General features: G+C 59.3%; 6 protein-coding genes across 6 annotated transcripts; all 6 read right to left on the reverse strand.

Moving 5' to 3' along the window:
• Positions 1 to 1,342: 1,342 nt before the first annotated feature.
• Positions 1,343 to 4,522, reverse strand: BDZ90DRAFT_215458 (hypothetical protein; the record flags this gene model as incomplete). The annotated part of the gene is made up of 2 exons (XM_025504231.1): positions 1,343 to 4,082; positions 4,164 to 4,522. The coding sequence occupies 2 exons, from the start codon at positions 4,520 to 4,522 to the stop codon at positions 1,343 to 1,345; spliced, it is 3,099 nt and encodes a 1,032-aa protein (XP_025364589.1).
• A 2,041-nt stretch (positions 4,523 to 6,563) lies between these two features.
• Positions 6,564 to 7,672, reverse strand: BDZ90DRAFT_2075 (hypothetical protein). The gene is made up of 4 exons (XM_025503982.1): positions 7,305 to 7,672; positions 7,111 to 7,217; positions 6,864 to 7,012; positions 6,564 to 6,791 (listed from the first exon to the last, which is right to left on the reverse strand). Exons 1-4 carry the CDS (start codon positions 7,439 to 7,441, stop codon positions 6,741 to 6,743), a joined length of 444 nt encoding a protein of 147 aa, XP_025364590.1. The 5' UTR covers positions 7,442 to 7,672; the 3' UTR covers positions 6,564 to 6,740.
• A 57-nt stretch (positions 7,673 to 7,729) lies between these two features.
• Positions 7,730 to 9,505, reverse strand: BDZ90DRAFT_276492 (hypothetical protein). Its single transcript, XM_025508934.1, has 6 exons — positions 9,310 to 9,505; positions 9,196 to 9,229; positions 9,077 to 9,113; positions 8,905 to 8,997; positions 8,755 to 8,834; positions 7,730 to 8,677 (listed from the first exon to the last, which is right to left on the reverse strand). The coding sequence occupies exons 1-6, from the start codon at positions 9,326 to 9,328 to the stop codon at positions 7,936 to 7,938; spliced, it is 1,005 nt and encodes a 334-aa protein (XP_025364591.1). The 5' UTR covers positions 9,329 to 9,505; the 3' UTR covers positions 7,730 to 7,935.
• Positions 9,506 to 9,913: 408 nt separating this feature from the next.
• On the reverse strand, positions 9,914 to 11,345 carry BDZ90DRAFT_2124 (hypothetical protein). The gene is made up of 2 exons (XM_025504140.1): positions 11,183 to 11,345; positions 9,914 to 11,098 (listed from the first exon to the last, which is right to left on the reverse strand). The coding sequence occupies exon 2, from the start codon at positions 11,022 to 11,024 to the stop codon at positions 10,011 to 10,013; it is 1,014 nt and encodes a 337-aa protein (XP_025364592.1). The 5' UTR covers positions 11,025 to 11,098; positions 11,183 to 11,345; the 3' UTR covers positions 9,914 to 10,010.
• A 1,125-nt stretch (positions 11,346 to 12,470) lies between these two features.
• On the reverse strand, positions 12,471 to 14,189 carry BDZ90DRAFT_257093 (hypothetical protein; the record flags this gene model as incomplete). Its single annotated transcript, XM_025507915.1, has 3 exons — positions 12,471 to 12,698; positions 12,796 to 13,669; positions 13,744 to 14,189. The coding sequence occupies 3 exons, from the start codon at positions 14,187 to 14,189 to the stop codon at positions 12,471 to 12,473; spliced, it is 1,548 nt and encodes a 515-aa protein (XP_025364593.1).
• A 136-nt stretch (positions 14,190 to 14,325) lies between these two features.
• Positions 14,326 to 17,292, reverse strand: BDZ90DRAFT_2129 (hypothetical protein). The gene has a single exon (XM_025504151.1). The coding sequence runs from the start codon at positions 17,197 to 17,199 to the stop codon at positions 14,410 to 14,412; it is 2,790 nt and encodes a 929-aa protein (XP_025364594.1). The 5' UTR covers positions 17,200 to 17,292; the 3' UTR covers positions 14,326 to 14,409.
• Between the last annotated feature and the right edge of the window lie 120 nt (positions 17,293 to 17,412).

Raw genomic sequence — 17,412 nt, forward strand, 5'->3', positions numbered from 1 at the left:
CCCTCATCGTTCGCACGCGACCTGAGGTCTTCCCTTAGCTGCTTCGCCCCCACGCCGTACAGTGAATGCTCGACGACGGTGTCGAGAAGACGGTGAGCTAAACCGCAGCGTCGCAGCGAGGGGAGTACGTAGATACGGTGCACGCCCAATGGTGGGGTTTGCGAAGCCGAGAGGCGTGAAGAGGAGAGGCGCAGGCCGTCGCTGCCACCAGGCACCGAGGGTTCAGCTACTTCGGCGTCGTCATCCTCTATCACGTCCCTCGCCTTGCCCTCCTCGATACGCGTCGCAACAACGGCACCTCCGAGGACGCGACCGGCGCATACGGCCAAGAAGAGCTTGAGGGCGGGCGAAGCCGTGTCGTTTCCCTGATCGTCGTGGTGTTGAGGCCTAGGGAAGAGGGAAGCAGCGCCCAGAGCCGTATCGATTGTCTCGAGGACTTCGCACAGCTTGCGGTGCAGGAAAGCCTCGCCATTACCATTGCCGCTTCCAGAGCGTCCGGTGGATGAGGCGGCAGACAAAGATGTCCCAAGGCTGTCGGGCAGGTTATACCGCACGAGTTGTACGGGGATCTTGTCGCCACCAACGGCTGTCTTTGCGACCGACGTCGAAGAGAAGACGGTGTCCAGGTCGAAGCCTACGCTCGGCGAAGCCCCTCCTCCGGCCGCACCGCTGACTCCTGCTCCACCTTGTCCTTTCATCGCCCCATCCACAATGCCTCTCCCTAGCGCCTTTACCACCTTCTCTCTGCCCAGACCAATCGTGCCGACAACACTCCCTGCTTTGCTGAGTGCCGCACTCGTTGCCATAGGCCACTCGACGCCCTTCAGCACCCGATCATGATGGCGGACATGCAGCGCACTGTCCTCCGGGCTAGACCGGTCGTAGGACATGGAGCAGTCTTTGCACGTCACTTGTATCTTCTGGCCTAGGTCGAGAATGAGCTGTTCAGCGCGGGGCTGCGTGGTCTGAGCAGGCTTTTGCTTTTTGGTGCGCTTGATGCTCCCGCCGATCGAAGTGGGACGCCTGCTTGCAGTGGCGGGCGTAGGACTGCTCCTTGAGCGCTTGAGCGGTACAGGCGAGGATGGCGGGCCGTCGTTCTCTTCGTCGCTCCCATCCTCATCTTCTCCGTCCGCGAGGTGGCTCCTCTTGGCCGAAGAGGACATAGCGCCTCGAACAGACACGGGCGTTGACATTGGCCCCACCCTGCGTCGACCGTACGTGGCTGGTGAGCTTGCGATTCGGGAAGGCAGAGGGCTGGCGTCTGTAGAGGTGCGCAGGCGAGGCAGAACGAGGGATCAGCTGATGTTTCATTGAATTGTGTGGAATGTGACCGTCGCGGCGTCTACGTACAAGTGGGAGAAGACGAAGGACCCGCAGCCGCAGCCGCGTCCTCCATAATGATGTCCCCGCCGTCTTCGCCCTCGCATTTTTGTGCCACCCTCTGAATCTGCGCCCTGATGACTTCGAGGCGCGATGCGACCTGTCGGGGCTCAACGTCCATCGTCTCCACGGCTGCGCGGCTCTCTCCCTTCGATTGCCCGAGCCCAAAGAGGTAGGCAAAGTCACTGAGTGTGGCCATAGGAAGTGCGGAGGTGGTCCTCTGCTGTTGATGCTTCTTGGTGTCCTCTGCAAATTCGCGCGAGATGTCGTTGGCCCGGTCGCAGATGCTCTCCGGCACGCCGGCGAGATGGGCCACCTGCGTTCCGTAGGATGACTCTGCGACCCCGTCAACGAGCCGATAGGTGAAGACTACTTGGCGATTCTCATCGTCGACGACGACGGCCATGTGCTTGTTGGCGCAGCGCGGATACCCCTGGAAATCGTATGCAAGCTGGAGGTAGTGGGTGAGGAAGAAGCAGAGACAACGCGTGCGCGCAATCAGGTGGTGGAGCACAGCGTGCGCAATGGCGTGACCGTCGAATGTACTGGTGCCGCGGCCGAGCTCGTCCATGATGACGAGAGAGCGAGGCGTGCAGTCCTTGACGATGCGACTTGCTTCGAGCATTTCGACCATGAAGGTGGAGCTATTCTTGAAGATCTGGTCGTTGGCGCCCATTCGTGTGCAGACGCGATCTGCTGGTGAGATGCGGGCAGACTTGGCCGGGACGCGGCAGCCCAGCTGAGCAAGGATGACGCCTGTAGCCGTCGTGCGAGCCGTCGTGCTCTTACCAGCCATGTTGCCACCGGTGAGGAGGATGACCTCAGCGCTGTCGCCGCCCATTTTGATGTCGTTGGCGATGAAGTCGGTGGAACCGGCGATGCAGGGGTGGCGTAGCTCTTCAAAGTCCACCAGGGCCGTGTCGCATTCGACAAGTTCCGGTCGGCAGGTCGGCTCCCCCATGGCGTAGGAAGCCAGGCCCAAGCTTTGCAGACAGTCGATTTCGGCCAAGGCTCGAACGGCGGCGAGATAGGAGGATGCGTTCTCATTGAAGCGGTCAAATAAGCCGGCGTGGAACTCCTTGAGTGCAGCAAGGCGAGTCTCGCGCGCCTCCTTCAGCTTGAGGACAAGAGCTCGCACCGTCGGAGAATAGTAGCCCGTCGTCGCCGTCGTGCTTGACATGACCTGCCAATCATTGGGCACCTTGGTCTTGACCGGCACCTCGATTTGGTAGATCTCGTTAGTTCCTCGATGCTTCCAGTTGCAGCCGCCCTTCTTTTCTGCGCCGAGCTTGAGCAGCTTGCGGTAGCTTCGAAGCTCGCTCTCCAAGTCTCCTTCGACTTCATCGATGTGCGCCTGCGCGGTATCATAGGCCTCGTCAACATCCTCACGAGGTTGGAAGGAGCCGTCTTCGTTGGCGATAAAGGAATCATCGAGCTCGCTGGCAAGGGAGGCAACATCCGGCACCGAATTGAGCAGCTCGCGGACCAAGGCAGACTTGAAATCAGCGCTGGCGTGCTTCAGGTCATTGACGATGGGCATGAGTTTCTTGAAGGCCGTGAGCAGACGCGTGAAGTCGCCAGGCTTGATCTTCCCTGAGTAGACCTTGGGTAGCAATCGCTCAAAGTCGGGCAACTTCTTCAGCGTAGCAAAGCAGTCTTCAAACTCGGCATTGCCTAGGAGATCGTCGACGGCGTCTTGTCTAGCCTTGATAGCGTCGACGTCGCAGAGTGGATGTGTGAGCCAGTGCTTGAAGAGGCGCTTGCCGGCGGGAGTGACGCAGCGGTTGAGGAGGCGATGAAGAGTACCGGCGTCGGAGCCATCTTCATTCTGTAGGACGCAGAGGTGGCTGAGGGTATTGGCGTCGAGGTGCATAGGTCGCCCGCTGGCCGTCCTGCGGTGCTCGAGCAGGCTGAAGTTCTTTGATGATGTGAGGTCTTTGAGGAGCGATAGTTGGTTGAGGTAGGCAAACATGCCCGCCATAGACGACATGACTATCTCTTTGTCTTGCATGGCGACGATGGCCTCCGGAATCTGGGCCTCGTCGCCGCCAAAGAGGTTGACAAGCTCGTCCTCAGTCTCTTCACGGGACAGCCACTCCTTGCCCTCGCGCAGCATCGTGATGCGGCAATCGGCGCTAGTGCAATTGCGGAGTAGGCGAAGTGTGTCCTTGCTGAGCTGACCTTTTTTGTGAATGACCTCCTTGACGCGCAGAGAGAGCAGAAGGGTCTCCAGCTGGCTACGCTGCTGATCGTCGACCCAGTGCGAGAGGCCAAAGTCACTCGTAGCAGCGTCCAGCGAGCAGATGCCAAAGGAGACAATCTCGCGGCCTTCTTCATCCTCACCGATCTCCTCCACAATGGCAATGCAGTAGGTGGCGAGGTCGTCTTCCAAGCCGTCGATTTGCGTCGCCGAAGTCATGACGTGGCGTAGCTCTCGTCGGACGATGTCGCCGCTGCTCTTGTCTCGCATCCCCTTTGCAACGGCAGTCTCCATCTGGTCGACGCGGCCGACCTTGTAGCCTAGAGCGAGGAGCTTGGTAGCGAAGAGATCAAAGGAAGCTTCAGGCACGCCGACCATGGGCATCCTACCTCGATCAGTGAGCTTGAGGTCGAGCTCACGATGGACCGTGTAGGCGTCCTCCAGAAACATCTCGTAGAATTTGCCCTTTTGAAACATGAGGATCGTGTCCATGTTGTTTTGCCTGCGCGTAGGAGAGCGATGTTGATGCATTTAGTCAGCTAACCGCATCTGCAATGCTGTATCCCCTCGTCCGAGTACTCACTTGATCTCAAAATACTGCTTCTCGAAGTTGGTGAATTTGCCCCACCATGCGGATGGGATGCGTAGAGTGCGAGGATCGAAGTCGGCGTCGCCTGGGCGGTTGCCGTCACTGTCTCTTCGATCGACAAGGAAGGGAAAGCCGGGCTCTTTGGCGCCCCCTGCCTGCCCGGGAATAGGCGTAGAGCCACCCGGAGTTGCAGAGGAGGACGAGCTCCTCGCAGGAACGAGAGGCGGACGTGAAGACGACGACGAGGCTGAGGGAAGGCTCGGGCGAGACTTCTTGGCTGGTGGCTGGCCCGTCTTAGCTGCCTTTTTGCGAGGTGGAGGAGTGGGCGATGCTGAGCCCGATGCATCCGACATCGATGCATCGCCATCGTCGTCCTCATCGTCATCCTCACTGTCGGAGACGGCCTGCGCCTTCCTACTCTTGTTCGCTGTGTCATCGTAGTCAGAGCCATCGTCTTGGTCTGATCCGGACTCGTAGTACGTCTTGCGCTTGGCAGCCGCACCTCGCTGCGACGCGAGAGCGAGTCAGAACAGTCAATATGGTCAGCTCAGGTCTTTCATGCGCATACAGCCAGCTCGGTCACCACTCACCCTACGCGACGTGGTTGGCATCAAGTCCTCTTCGTCGTCATCATCCTCGTCCATCGTGGCTGAGAGTGGACTGCTGGCCGGAGGCGTAGGCTCACCACGAGGGACAGCCTTAGGAGTCGTCGCCGTCTTGACAGCGGCTTTGGACTGAGCAACGGCGCTGTTGCTGGCGTTGGTGCCAAGCCTGCTGGAAGGCGACTGCTTCGAGCTGGACGCGACAGGAGAGACGGAGCCACCGGATACGGTGGAGGGAGGCGAGGGCACAGAGCCCCTCTTGGTATACGATGTCGACGACGATGAGGACGACGACGCGGTCTGCTTCTTTGCTGTACTGGAAGCGGCGCTGGGGGCAGTAGAGGCAGGGGCACGAGGAGGCTGAGAAGCTCCGCCAGGCGCAGCGTCGACTTTCTTGAAGAAGCTAAGCAGCGTGCCTTTGCCATTGGCCGGCTTCGCCGCCGGCTGCGATGGCATGATGGCAATGGCGACGAGTGCGCGGGACGCTGGCACGAGAAGCACGAGACGGGGATGGAAGGAAAGAGTTGGTGGGTCGAGCAAGAGAGCGTTGAACGCGAGCGGAGCGACGCGACCCAGCTTCAATTTCAAGGTCCGCGCTCGCTCGTCCGCCCAGAAGAGGCGTGTCACGGAACGGAAGAAGTGAGAATGGCATTGGTCAATCCTCCTGGCCCTGAACCTTCGCCTCTCGAGGTGCCATTGACGGTGCATGCTGTATCTGAAATTTTGACTCTGTCTTCACAATAGGATCGCAATTCCATGAGGAGGTTCAAAGTCTCGAAACAAGTCGCACCTTGGAGAGGTTGCGAATGCTGCTCAGGAACGTCAAGCTCGCTCGCGCGCTCTCTCGAAAGAAGAACAAAGGACCATGGCATTCGAGATCAAGTGGTCAACAGAAAGGGAAGCAGCGGGGAAGAGGCGACTGTTGCCTTATTGCGCCCATCAAGAGGGGCACGTGACCGCAAACTGAACAGTGCCATCGCTGTTGCGGGCCGTGACGGCGCCAGTCGTCACACCACCTTGCGAAACACTCGACTCGCCATCGAGTGTAAGGATGAAGTCGAGGGTTCCGCGGCCCTTATGGGTGCAGGCGACGCTGAGCCTACCTTTAAATTCGGAGGAGACTTTGCTAGAGCCTGTTTGCGAGGGCGAGAATGATTGAGTGCTCAGACGGTTCGAGGCAGTGAGGCTAACAATACGTACCGGGCCCGTTGCCAGACGCACCAGTGTCTTTGGGGCAGATGGTGCCAACGACTGCGGATTCGCCAGGTAGAGCCGTCCAGTTCCAAGACTTGACAGGCCCACCGATGCTGAGTGGAGCATGAGGGGTTGGGGGGAAAGGTCAGCCTCCATCTTCAATGGAATCACTGTTGGCGGCGAGCTAACGAGATGGTGTTATAAGTGCCGGAGCACGAAGTGCGCTTCATCACCATAACGCCATAGCTAGCACTCGCCATCAGAAGAAGAGCGATCAAGATGTCGGCAAGGTGCATGATGGCAAATGATGCTCTGATGAGGGCGAGCTGGCTTATGCGGGAGAGCTGCGTAGAACAGGAGAGAGAACAGAGCGCAAGGAGCAGGTCGACATCCTTGTGTTGCGGCAATGATAGTCCAGTCATGGGTCAGGGTATGCAGACCTGGGCACGAGGTGTGGCAAAGCACTTTCATGGCAACCCGCCACTGCAGCGATGGGCTGAGCGGGGCGTAGATCAGATTGCGCTCAAGGTCAGAATTGCTCCGCGTCGTAATCACTGCCGACCCTTGTCAGACTCGCTCCTACCAGCAGCTCTGCAAGCGCTAGCGAGAAATGACGTGAAGTGAAAATCACGCGGGGACCAGATAGCAGAAGGCTGTGTTGAATCTCCATCTTGACGTGCCTACAGCCTTCGCCCAAGCAGAGGCTCTGAAGAATGATGACGAGCAGCCTCGCCCCTGATGTGGCTTCTCCCTCTTAAGCTCATGCATCCTCGTCTCACGCCGTGTAGTTACAAATAGCGTAATATCCGACATTGAAGGTCGAAGGCTGTGCTCGAGACCGTCGTTCATCAGCGTTCCAGCTTGACCTCTTTTCGCCTGCTCCTCTCTCCGGACTCACATTTCCACTGAAGTGCCCATAGACAGCTCCACTTGGTTTGGCGATGCTCAGTCCTCTAGCACGGAAGCCAAAGTCGATGTAGCCCTCCTTGCCGGTGGAGCAGTGCATGAAGAGTCGCCCGATGAAGTTGCCTTCGACCTTGGGTTTTGCTACGAAGGCGACACGCCGTGGAAGAGCCATGAGCGGTGACGATGAGCAAGAGTACGAAGGGCAAGGAGAAGGGCAAGGGGGTGATGAGCTCGCTTACAATGCAGATACCCCTCCGCCCCACCAGAGCAAATCTTGTTATGATAATTCTGCCCAGCCGTAGAGTTGAGAGAGGTGAACTTCCAGTACTTGAAGTTGCCGTCAAGCCTGCGTGAAGGAAAGTAAGAGGGCTCAGCAGGGGCATGCTCATCGGCATAATCGAGCAAGAGAAGACGAGGATTCCCGGAAACGGACGTGATAATGTGGTACGCCGTACTGCAGTCAGCGCGTTCGGCTACGGTACTGATGCTTGCGGCCGTGGCGGGGTCTCCGACGAGAAACAAGACGAGCGTGGCGAAGCACAAGGGGGAAAGAAGCTGGAGGAGCAGCATCGTGGTGCTACTTTTGCGATGGAGGGGAGAGAAAGATAGGCTAGTGGGCGGGCTGAAGGAGGCTCAGAGGTAGGGAAACGCAGGGTTGCGGTCTCGCAGGCGACAACGGGGGTTAGCGTCCCACGCCAAGCACCCTCGGCCCTGCCCATGTGCTGCACGAAAAACCGTGCCTTCATGAGTGAGAACGGTGAGCAAAAGTCAAATGGGCAGCTTGCCAGGTACTCAGGACCCGGGACACCCTGGCGTGGGAAGGTTGCTGCATGCTGGACGACGTACGCAAAAGTCTTGCGGCCAGTCTCAAGTCTTTGCTTTAGCGCCGGAGAACAAGGTGAGCCATTTACAATTGGACAAGGAAGAGGCGAAATTCAGCCGACGGGAGCCAGCTGCACATAAGATATCATCGAGAGAGAACGTCGGCCTACGCGCCTGTGGCGAGGCCAAGAGACGAGTGAGTGCTGCATGGGCCAGCTCGGCGTGTTTGCTTGCCTCGCAGCCTAGAAATTGTGGTCGAGCCCGTCGTTGGCCACCCTGCCCGACGAGGACGAGCCGGTAGCCTTACGGCCAGAGGAAGCGCCCGCACCGTAGCCTGCCGAGCCACCTGAACCGCTAGGTCCGTACCTAGTACTCCCATTACCAGCCCTTCCTGAGCTGCCTCCCGGCCTGTATCTCGCATCAGCGTCCTCTGGTCCTTCGTCATCGAAGCTATCGTATCTTCCGCCCGCACTGGGTCGGCCGTCAAGACTCGAGCTGAACGAGTCATCACGACTGCCCGTGCCGTTGCCATACCCATTTGTGTACGGGTCACCCATGGCCTCGCCTGCAAGGGCATGGCGGTCCGACTTCTTCCTGCTGCCAAGGAAGGCGCGTCCCTTGGACCTGTTGCGAGCATTTCTACGCTCCGCCTCTCCTGCTCCAGGTGCGCCTCCAAATGCACCACCGCTGCTGCTGGAATTGCGCCGCAGCGAATAGGGGTCGCTGCTATCGCGCGCAGATGGGCCGGGCCTATGCTCGTTGTAGTAGCGCTCGTCTGCGAGCAGAGTCGGATCATCGCGCCTGCGAGGCTGGGCTGGTCCTTCCCCGTCTTCGAAGGTGTGGTCGCGATCGTAGCGGAACTCGTTGCCGTCATCGTCAACCATGACTCGGCTGGAGTTCTCATGATTGTAGCGACCGACCCACTGGCGCTTCTTCTTTTGCTTCTTGAGGTAGTCGTCGTTTACAAGGCCATATCGGATAGCCCTGTGTGAGGCGAAGGCGAGACGGATGTCAGCTCGACGACGTCCCTCAATGCGGTATCTAGCGCTTGTAGCACTCACCACTTGGGCGTGCGGCCGCGATTGCGGTTGTCTCTGATGTTCTGCACAAAGAAGTTGTGGCCGTGCCCGGGAATGTAGCCCTACGAATCACGAAGCAGCAGAGTGAGCAAGTGCTGCTTCTCACCGATGCATGCACCGCGTGGTACTCACACAGAGAGTCAGAACACAATTGATGAAAAAGTCTTTGCCAATACCAAAGCGAGCGGCTACGGCCAGAGGAGGCAGGAGGAAGCCGAGGATGACCTAGCGTGACAAGGGGGGAGTTTGGGAATCAGCCCGGATGCCTTGCCTGGTTCCACAGCCTCAGGTGGCCATTACTCACCAGAAGCAGGTAGTGACCGTGGTATACCTTGGGTCGGCTGATTGTAGCAGGAGAGGCAAGAAGGGGGCGCATTAGCATCTTTGCAGCAGCTGCCTTGCTAAGACACCACGCAGACTCACAAGTCGATCTTGCCGTTCTCCTTGCGAGGAATGCCTGACAGCCAACATCAGAATCAGATTTTTGTGAGCTCATCGGACAAAGGCAAGTGCGGATACCATGCTAGTCTGCCTCACCATCTCGAAGGAAGCCCATTGTGAGGGCGGCTCAGCGGCTAAGGGTTGACGAGGACGAGGGGCGAGGACGAGGCGGAGGGTGGATGTTGGTCGTGTGTTGCTTGCAGCCGCTTTGCAGCTGACAAAGACGAGCCAGGAGCGATAGATTCCCCGCTCTTAGTACGCAGCAGGAGTATCTATCGAGCAGACTCCTTTGCGATGGGTGGGGAGGCGATGATGTTGGAGGTCAAGATGCGACGCTAGCCTGCGATGCCAAGATGGGGTCAAGGCAATCCGGCCCACGGACCGTCTCGTCGTCTCCGTCTGACCGCACATCGACAAGCGGGGCGGCGGGCAAGCGGCGACAGGCTTGACCGCTTCAGCGCTGCAGGCACAGGGAGCATCAGCACAGCCAGTCAGTCGTCCGAGCGTCCGACTTGCAAGCCACAACTTAATTCCCAAGTCGACTCAGCTCCGAGCTCATTGCTACCAGTCCAGTCAGGGCGAGGCCTCAAGAGTCTCGAGATGATGATGAGAGGAAGTGCGAATCACACTTCGGGCGACGTGGATCAATGCTACTTGAGATCAATTGGCTCAATGGAATCAAAAGATGCAGAAACAACGAGATGCAGAGCAAAGTAAAGCTACGGTACTAACGAAAGAATAGTATCGCAACTGGGAATCATGGGAAGAGAAAGCTGGAGCACGACACGATGGCTAGCTTAGAGGGCCTTGCCCTGTCCAGGCTTGAGGTGGAGCTCCTGCTCGAGCTTCTCAGCAACACCCTCGACCTTGCGGTTGTCGTTGCCGCCGTGGAGCAAGCCGATCTGCGAAGCGTCCTTGTGCTTGGCACCGAGAACACCACCGCTCTGGAGGTACTGGTCCTTGCTGACGGGCTCGTGGCTGATGAGTTGGTGGACCACGGGCGCATGCTGGATCTCGTGGTGGGTAGGGATGTGCGTGTGCGAGCGGGTGTACTCGTGCGTGTCCTTCTGTACCACGGGCTGGATGACGTGGTGGACGTGGTGGTGCACCGACTCGTTGACCTTCTCGCCACGGTCGACGATCTCAGTCGTCTGGCGGCCAGCGTGGGTCATGTCCCCCTTTTGGTGGTGAGCGCCCACGTCGGCGAGAAGCTTGGCGTCCTGCGCACCAGAGGCGTGACGCTCATGGATGTTGGTGACGGCATGGCGCTTCTCGTCCATGAGCTTCTCCTTCTGGTGCTCCTGGTCCTGGATGGGCACGGCGTGGAGCTGGATGTGGTTCTGGTGGTGGTGCAGGTCACGCTCACGGAAGACCTCCTCGGTGTGGTGCTGGTGGCGAGTGTCCTCGGTGCGATGAGCAACGTGGTGCTTGCTCTCAGTGATGGTGCCGTCACCGGCAGCGCGGAGAGCCTTGGGGTCGACGTTGGCGCTGTGACCCTTGGAGGGGAGGCCAGCATCGTTGGCCTCGAGGCCAGACGAGCCGTGCGTACCAGTCTTGGTGCCAGCAGCGGTAGGGACGCCGGTGCCAGCGGTCTTAGCAGCGGTGCCGTTGGCTGCGGCAGTCTTTGCACCGGTTGAGGAAGTGGTCGGCGTGGTGTGAGCGGCCTTCTCGCCAGCCAGCTTCTGCGTGGCGTTGTTACGAGGGCTGGTCTCGGGTGTGGTGTTGGCGGTCGAGTTGTTGTAGTCCTCAACCGAGTCGTCGCTGGAGCGACGGTGGCTGTTGATGCTGAGCGCCTTCTTAATTCCGTTCATGATGAAGCGTGCGGTGAAGAAGATGTGTCCGTGGGTGTTTGCGAAGCGTGTACGGTGTACTGTAGAGAATCAAGCTGTGATGAGAAGAGAACGAGACACAGGAAGGTCTCTTCAGGACCTCCTTTTATGTGGTTATCGAGGCAAAGAGCGCTACGGACCTCCACTGCCAAATGGTCAACTTGGCAAGACCCTTGATCAACGTCATCGTGGGGAAGCCACCATCCAGCACCGCCTTCGGCCTCGCCTTCGACAATGCTGCTGATCTCATGATGTCACATACGTGAGGCAGACCGTGGTGCTGCTGCCGTGCGAAGGCACGTTTACGTGTCTTGCTTCCTCGATGAAGAGCGACCAGATCTTGTTGCTTGTAGTCTCACATTTCTGAAACGAGCGAGCAGGTAGATCCAGGAATGACGAGGCGGTGAGAGGCGTGGCAAGGGAGGAAGAGGAGGTCGCCCAGTCCACAGATTCGAGCGAGCGAGCGATGAATGATCCAGCGTCGACTGCTTGCGACGCGGAGGGTAGCGGCAGCGGCAGCGAAGACGATCGACGAAGGCGGCTACGAAGGAGTGGGGAAACGCGTTGCTCGCTCGCAAGCGTCACGGGTCCAGCAGCGTGCGGACGAATTAACGGCCCGCATTGAAGCTTGAGTCGCCGGGTGGAGGGTGGGAGCCGCCGGCTGCTGCGAGCTTGGGTTTTGGCAGGCGAGCAAACGCAACCGAGGAGCGCGCCGGGGGTTAAGACTTGCCTTTGGTTGCATCGGCTTCCATCGTGGAGGCTCAGCCAATGGGACGAAGCAGCAACAGCAGCCAAGCCAAGAGGCAGCAAAGATTCATCAACCAATGCAGCGGCCCGCAGCGATGATCAATGAGCCTAGGGGAGGTGCGATCGATGCGATACCTACTTGATTGCTCCCCGTCGTCGGCTTGGCGGGGAAAAGGAGGTCAAGAAGTGGTACAACGGCGATTGAGGCTACGTCAGGGTGCGGCTGGTGAACCCAGCAATCTACAGGAAGTTTGAGCAGATGCCGAGGGTGGTCCGCCGCATCAGCGGCCAGCAAGAAGGAGGATACGGATTCTTGGATCTTATTCGCCGACGCGGGAGCGGGCGTGGAGAGAGTGGACCCGCGACGATTAGAGCGCATGCACGCGGTTGAGTGGACGAGCGAGCGATCTAGGTGGAAGAAGCACCAAAGCGCCGGTGCTGCATTGTACGCCTGCGAACGAACGAACGAACGAAGACGACCGCTCGCGCCTGGACTTTCCCACACATACAGGTTGCACGGCTATCATATCTCGCTACATGGTGCGCTATCGCAGCCTGGCCTGGCGTACTCGCCGATGCTGACTCGTAGGTAGAGAGCGCGGCGTGGGGCGCTTCGATCGGAGGACCTGACGCTTGCGGGTCGAATCTTCCCTGTCGCCGTTGACGAAGGTCCAAGACAGCCTAGTAGTACGGCATCCTGCTCACACTGGGACTGCCGTCAGCGGCGCTGTGACGAGCCGCAAAGGTGGGCACGGTCGAATCACCGACGACGTCACCATCGGCACGCCTGTGGTGGTTTGCTGATCCGGACGCAGCGTTGCTCCTGATATCAGTGTCGATTCGCTGCGCAGTCATTGTGGTCATCGTGCTTGCATCGCGTACGGCGGGCATGGCACGGGGAAGGACGAACTGTGGATCGAGGGCAGGGTGAGTGGCAGTGAGACCGACCAGGGTTGTCAGCCAGAAAGCGAGTGGAAGGGTACGTGGGTGCGCAAGTCTCACTCACCTTCTCATCGTACTCCCTCATGACCTCGGCAGCCAGCAGCTCCTTGTCCCTTACAAGACCCTCGAACAGCGTGGCCAATCCCACGAGCGACACGGCCAGTCCACCTTGCATGAGCACAAAGAAGATGACCCAGGCAACGAATCCAGAGACGGGCAGCAATGGCCCGCTGACTATGTGCCAGAGAAGGGCTGACAAGGGCGAGTAGATGGTGAGGACGCGAAGGGTGACTGGTGGAGGTTGCCAGATGTGTAGCTCGTGGATCTGTGCGTCAACGAGGAGGCGCTTGTTGCTACCCAGATAAGGGCCGTTCGGAACAAGGGCGCCGAGAAGGGGGATTCGCTGAAGTTGTGATAGGATCAAGGAGGCAAAGCGCTCTTGAAGCCTGGGCTTGTCGTGACCATCGTCCTCCTCGTCGAGATGAATGGGAACGAGGCGCGCATTCTGGCTGGAGACTTTGCTGTCTGCGCTCTTCATCCAGAGGCGGTATCGACGGCGAGAAGAGAGACACAGGTAGGCGTTGTACAGGGAAAGGGCGATGAGGGCGAGGGAGAGGACAGAAGCTGTCCAAGACCAGGCGGCCGCCCGATTGATCTGCATCGTGCGTCGTAGGCTTCGTCTGCCGCCGCCGCCGCTGCCGCCACCGACACTGCTGCTGAAGAGTGAGCCGGAGTCGCGGCTGCTTGTACGCCCGTCAATGCCTGCCAGAAGGGAGAGAGAGAGATCCGACTCTGGCGAGATGAGATGCGAGACCAGGGATATGACATGCAGGGCAATGCCAATGGGATAACCAAGAGCAGGCTCGTGCAGGCTCTCCTCGACCGTCTGAAGAAGCGAGGCGAGACGATCATTGACGTCTGTGGGAAGCTCTTGGAGCCTGAGCAAGTCACGATGAATGACGGTCAGGTACACGATGCTCTGTCGGCGTCTTGGTGCTGCCGGACAACTCACTTTTGCTGCCATGTCTTGCGTCGGATGAACGCATTGCTCTTTCGTCCGGCTGACCTTTTGCTCCCTGGTGCCGGAGACGGCGAGGCCGCCGCTGCTGCTCCTCCGCCTCCAGCCGCCATCGTAGAGGTCGCCTTCATACCCGGGCTGCCGAAGCTTGTGCCCTTCCTTCGCACGGGGCTGTGTGCCGCCTCTGCACCAAGACCGCGGGGAATTCCTCGAGCTGCTGGTGAGGATGCGTAGGGGCTGCCACTGATAAAGGGCGACATGGATGAGGATGAGGCGGCCGAGGAAGGAGAGCCATCCCCCTTTGCCGCCGTGTAGAGGTGGTACGGGGTAGAAGAGGAGCGAGCGAGCGGGGAAGAAGGCATCGAGGAGGAGCCAGATGCGGCTTCTGCGCGAAGCATACCGCTGCGTGACTTGTGAAGACTTTTACGTGGCGTTGCCATTGCTTCGTCGTGTAATGGATCGAGAGGAAACGAAGCTGGAGGTGGATGTGAGCGGGAGCAGCAAGACATCCTGAGTCCAACACGACCTCGCGTGGCTTGATCCGCGAGTCCGACACGATCAAGGCCACGCGACATCGCTCCGCGGTGAACAGGAAGATCATGGATGCTTCAACGCTTGGATGGGTATAGCTATATACAGTGAAAGTCCTTATTTTTGCTCCTACGTCAACGCACGAAGCATCGTCGTCCTCTTCTCTGCCTTCTTCGTTTTCTTGGCCTTCCTCTGCGAAGACACCGACCCCACCTTCGCCGCTACCTCCTGATCGACGATGCGCTGCACCAGCTCCGCATGCTTCTCGCACAGCCTCTTCCCACCCACAACATAGAAGTCTTGCAGCACCTCCCTGCAGTCGTCCATCTGACATCGCAGGCACTCAGGGTGGTAGAGCTCCTTTTCTCCCTCGCTCTTACCCGCCATCACCTGCCTGCACGTCCCCTCGATCCCCTTGTGGCATGAGGCACAGCCCGTCCCCGCCCTGCTTGAGTAATGGTCCAAGCAGTATGGCTGGTTCTCCCACACGTAGAAGACGCCTTGTTTGAACAGCTCATTGCACTCGAAGCACGAAAAGCATCCACGGTGGAAGATTCCCCGCAGAGCACCGTCAGAGCTCTTGACCGCGTCCCGTTCAACGGGTTGGTGGCACTTCGTGCACTTGGGAAGATATAATGCAGCATAGTCTGCACGGCAGATGTACTGCCCGTCCTTCTCAACGAAGGCGGTGCGAGTGGAAGAGGATAGAGAGCAGTTGCACACTCGGCAGCGACGTGCTTTGCGTTCTGCCCTTTTACGCTGGCGGTCCATGTGTTCCTTGGGCGTTGTGCTGGGGGTCAGGTCGAGCTGAGGAGGTCGATTAGCTCGGCGACGCGGCTTTTCGTCATCACGAGAGACTTGCAGCGTCTCCATGAGGTCCTCAATCCCGCCTAGGTCGACCTCCTTGCGGGCCAGACGGGGCGACTTGGACAACGCAGCGTCCTTGGCTGCTGCTGTTGCGAGCTGCTCAAGTCTCGCCTTCCTCGCTGCTTCGACCGCTGCAGCAGAAGAGCTACGGTGATGAGTAGCGCCGGCCTTGCGTCCCCACGGGAAGGCGCCAGAGGCCGTCTCGGGCGACAGGAAGCCCTTTGACGGCGGCGAGGATTCGTGACGCCCTTGGTCGCTTTGCTGGCTGAAGCTCGAGCTCGGCGTGATCGAGACGCTCACTGGACCCTGAAAGGCTGACGAGGCGGCGCTCGCATTGGACGAATATGAGCCTGCGGAGGAGGACGAGGCGTTGCGCGATGGTGTGGGATGGTGGCGAAGCGTTGTGGGCTGGGGCTGCTGCTTCACCTGGTGTCGCTCCTTCGTGGGGCTGGGCGAAGACTTTGCTTCAAGCAGCTTGGTGAGCTCCTTCGGTGGCGAGTCCGCAAAGCTGGGCGAGGGAGAAGACCCTCCTGCCATCCTCTTCGCCTCGCGCTGCGCTTCGATGCGCCTCCTGCGCTCCATAATCATTTCGTCCTGCAACGCCTTGTGGTGGCGTGAGGGCGATGCTGTTGGGGAAGAGTTGGAGCGAGTCGGCATACCCGTGACGCCGAGCCCGAGTCCAGACGTCTTGGTCGTCGTCACGTCGTCCGAGGCGGAGCGGACCATACCTGATCCAACTGCTGTCACTGTTGCTGTTGGGGGCGTTGGCGTCGCAGTCTTGGAGCGGGTCTCTTCGTAGGCGGCATATTTGTGGAAGAAGGACGACGAGGAAGGCGAGACATCGCTGTTAGGCGTGGTGACGTCGCTTGCGGGCGACTTGAGCGGCGGCAGCGGCGTGATCGGCGTCGCAGGCGTTGATGCTTGATCGCAGGCATGGTCTGCCAGCTCGTCGAAGTCAAACTCCTCTAGGCAGTCAGCACATCGGGCCTTCGGAATGGGCTGATACGTGGTGTTTCGAAAGAGGCTCTTTCTTGCCCCTGACCAGGCAGCGTTGCCGCTGTCGCCGCTCTGGTCTGCGTCTGCGTCAGATGGGCCGCCGTAGTGGGTGTAGCGGGAGAGATTGGCCGTGATGTCAATGTGTTCATCGCCGTCCTCCTCTTCGTATTCGTCCTCATAGATGGTGGCGCGGCGGTCGACAAGGGATGAGCGGATGTTCCCAAGGCTGCCTCCCATCGTGGACACCGAGGGAGCTGCTAGACGATGCCCCTTGAAGACGGCGTTGCTGCTCTCTTGCGAGTACGATGAGCGATCATGACTCTGCGCTGCTACGTTCCGGCCTGAGTCACGCGAGTAAGACTCGCCGTAGCTCATGGCTGATACGCCGTCTGTGTCACTCGACCATTGCCTTCCGGTATCCGCAGACGATGAAATCGGTCGGTCATTGAGGTGATGATACCATCGCTCCGCTGCCCTGTCGCTCGATTCACCGCCACCCGAAGGCATGTCTGCATAGGCCGAGTGGCTCGATTCACCGCGGGTGTGGATGCGACTGCGACTACGACGCTCGTGTTCTTCCTGCTCCAGGCGACGTTGATGCTCAGCCCGTTGCTGTTCGTACCATTGCGCTTGACGGCGCTGGTGCTCCTCTTCCTCGGCATGCTGCTGTTGCTGCCTCCTCCACTCCCTCTCGTCATGCTCGACCTGAGCACGACGCTCCTCTTCCCACTGGAGGTGCGCTCGTCTGTCTGCCTCGTACTGCTCCCAAGCTATCCTGTCAGCCTCCTGCTGTTCCCAAGCCAATCTCTCATTCTCCTGCCTCTGCCACTCCCTCATACGGCGCGCCTCTACGTCTGCCTTGCGCCTGCTCGACTCGGCGAGGCGACGGGCGCCGAAGCCTGCCATGTTGGGCTGCTCGTCGTCATATGAGGATGAGGAGGCGTGGTCTTGCTGGTAGTGATAGTCGTCATGTTGATATTGATCTTGGTAATAGCCGCCGCCCTGTTGGTGGTAGCCATATCCAGCGACGCTCGAGTCGTGGTAGTAGGACGCCATGCTGGCGTGGTGATGGCGGAGGCCAGGATGCTACAGCGGACCGACCAATACAATGAAGGTCCTCCTGACAATACGAAGGGCGATGTTGCAAAGCAGATAGCGGAGGCCGTGCAGCGTGGAGCAATGCTGAGAGTGGATGGAGACAAGATTGCCTAGCAAGTACTTGCTTGTCGCTCAGTAGGGTGGATGGAGAAGAGTCGGGGATGCAAGACG

The sequence above is a fragment of the Jaminaea rosea genome, assembly GCF_003144245.1.
Source record: "Jaminaea rosea strain MCA 5214 unplaced genomic scaffold BDZ90scaffold_1, whole genome shotgun sequence".
NCBI classification, from domain to species: domain Eukaryota; kingdom Fungi; phylum Basidiomycota; class Exobasidiomycetes; order Microstromatales; genus Jaminaea; species Jaminaea rosea.

What these genes read in the sequence shown, in the direction of transcription:
- BDZ90DRAFT_276492 (XM_025508934.1), bottom strand. An exon ending in ATTGTGTTCTGACTCTCTGT is followed by an intron (nt 8,835 to 8,904) that starts GTGAGTACCACG and finishes CGTGATTCGTAG; the next exon opens with GGCTACATTCCCGGGCACGG. An exon ending in CGCGGCCGCACGCCCAAGTG is followed by an intron (nt 8,678 to 8,754) that starts GTGAGTGCTACA and finishes CGCCTCACACAG; the next exon opens with GGCTATCCGATATGGCCTTG.
- BDZ90DRAFT_2129 (XM_025504151.1), bottom strand. Translation starts at nt 17,199, where the DNA reads ATGGCGTCCTACTACCACGACTCGAGCGTCGCTGGATATGGCTACCAC.
- BDZ90DRAFT_2124 (XM_025504140.1), bottom strand. Translation starts at nt 11,024, where the DNA reads ATGAACGGAATTAAGAAGGCGCTCAGCATCAACAGCCACCGTCGCTCC.
- BDZ90DRAFT_2075 (XM_025503982.1), bottom strand. Translation starts at nt 7,441, where the DNA reads ATGCTGCTCCTCCAGCTTCTTTCCCCCTTGTGCTTCGCCACGCTCGTC. An exon ending in GGCGGAGGGGTATCTGCATT is followed by an intron (nt 7,013 to 7,110) that starts GTAAGCGAGCTC and finishes TCGCCTTCGTAG; the next exon opens with CAAAACCCAAGGTCGAAGGC. An exon ending in ATGGGCACTTCAGTGGAAAT is followed by an intron (nt 6,792 to 6,863) that starts GTGAGTCCGGAG and finishes TCTCGAGCACAG; the next exon opens with CCTTCGACCTTCAATGTCGG.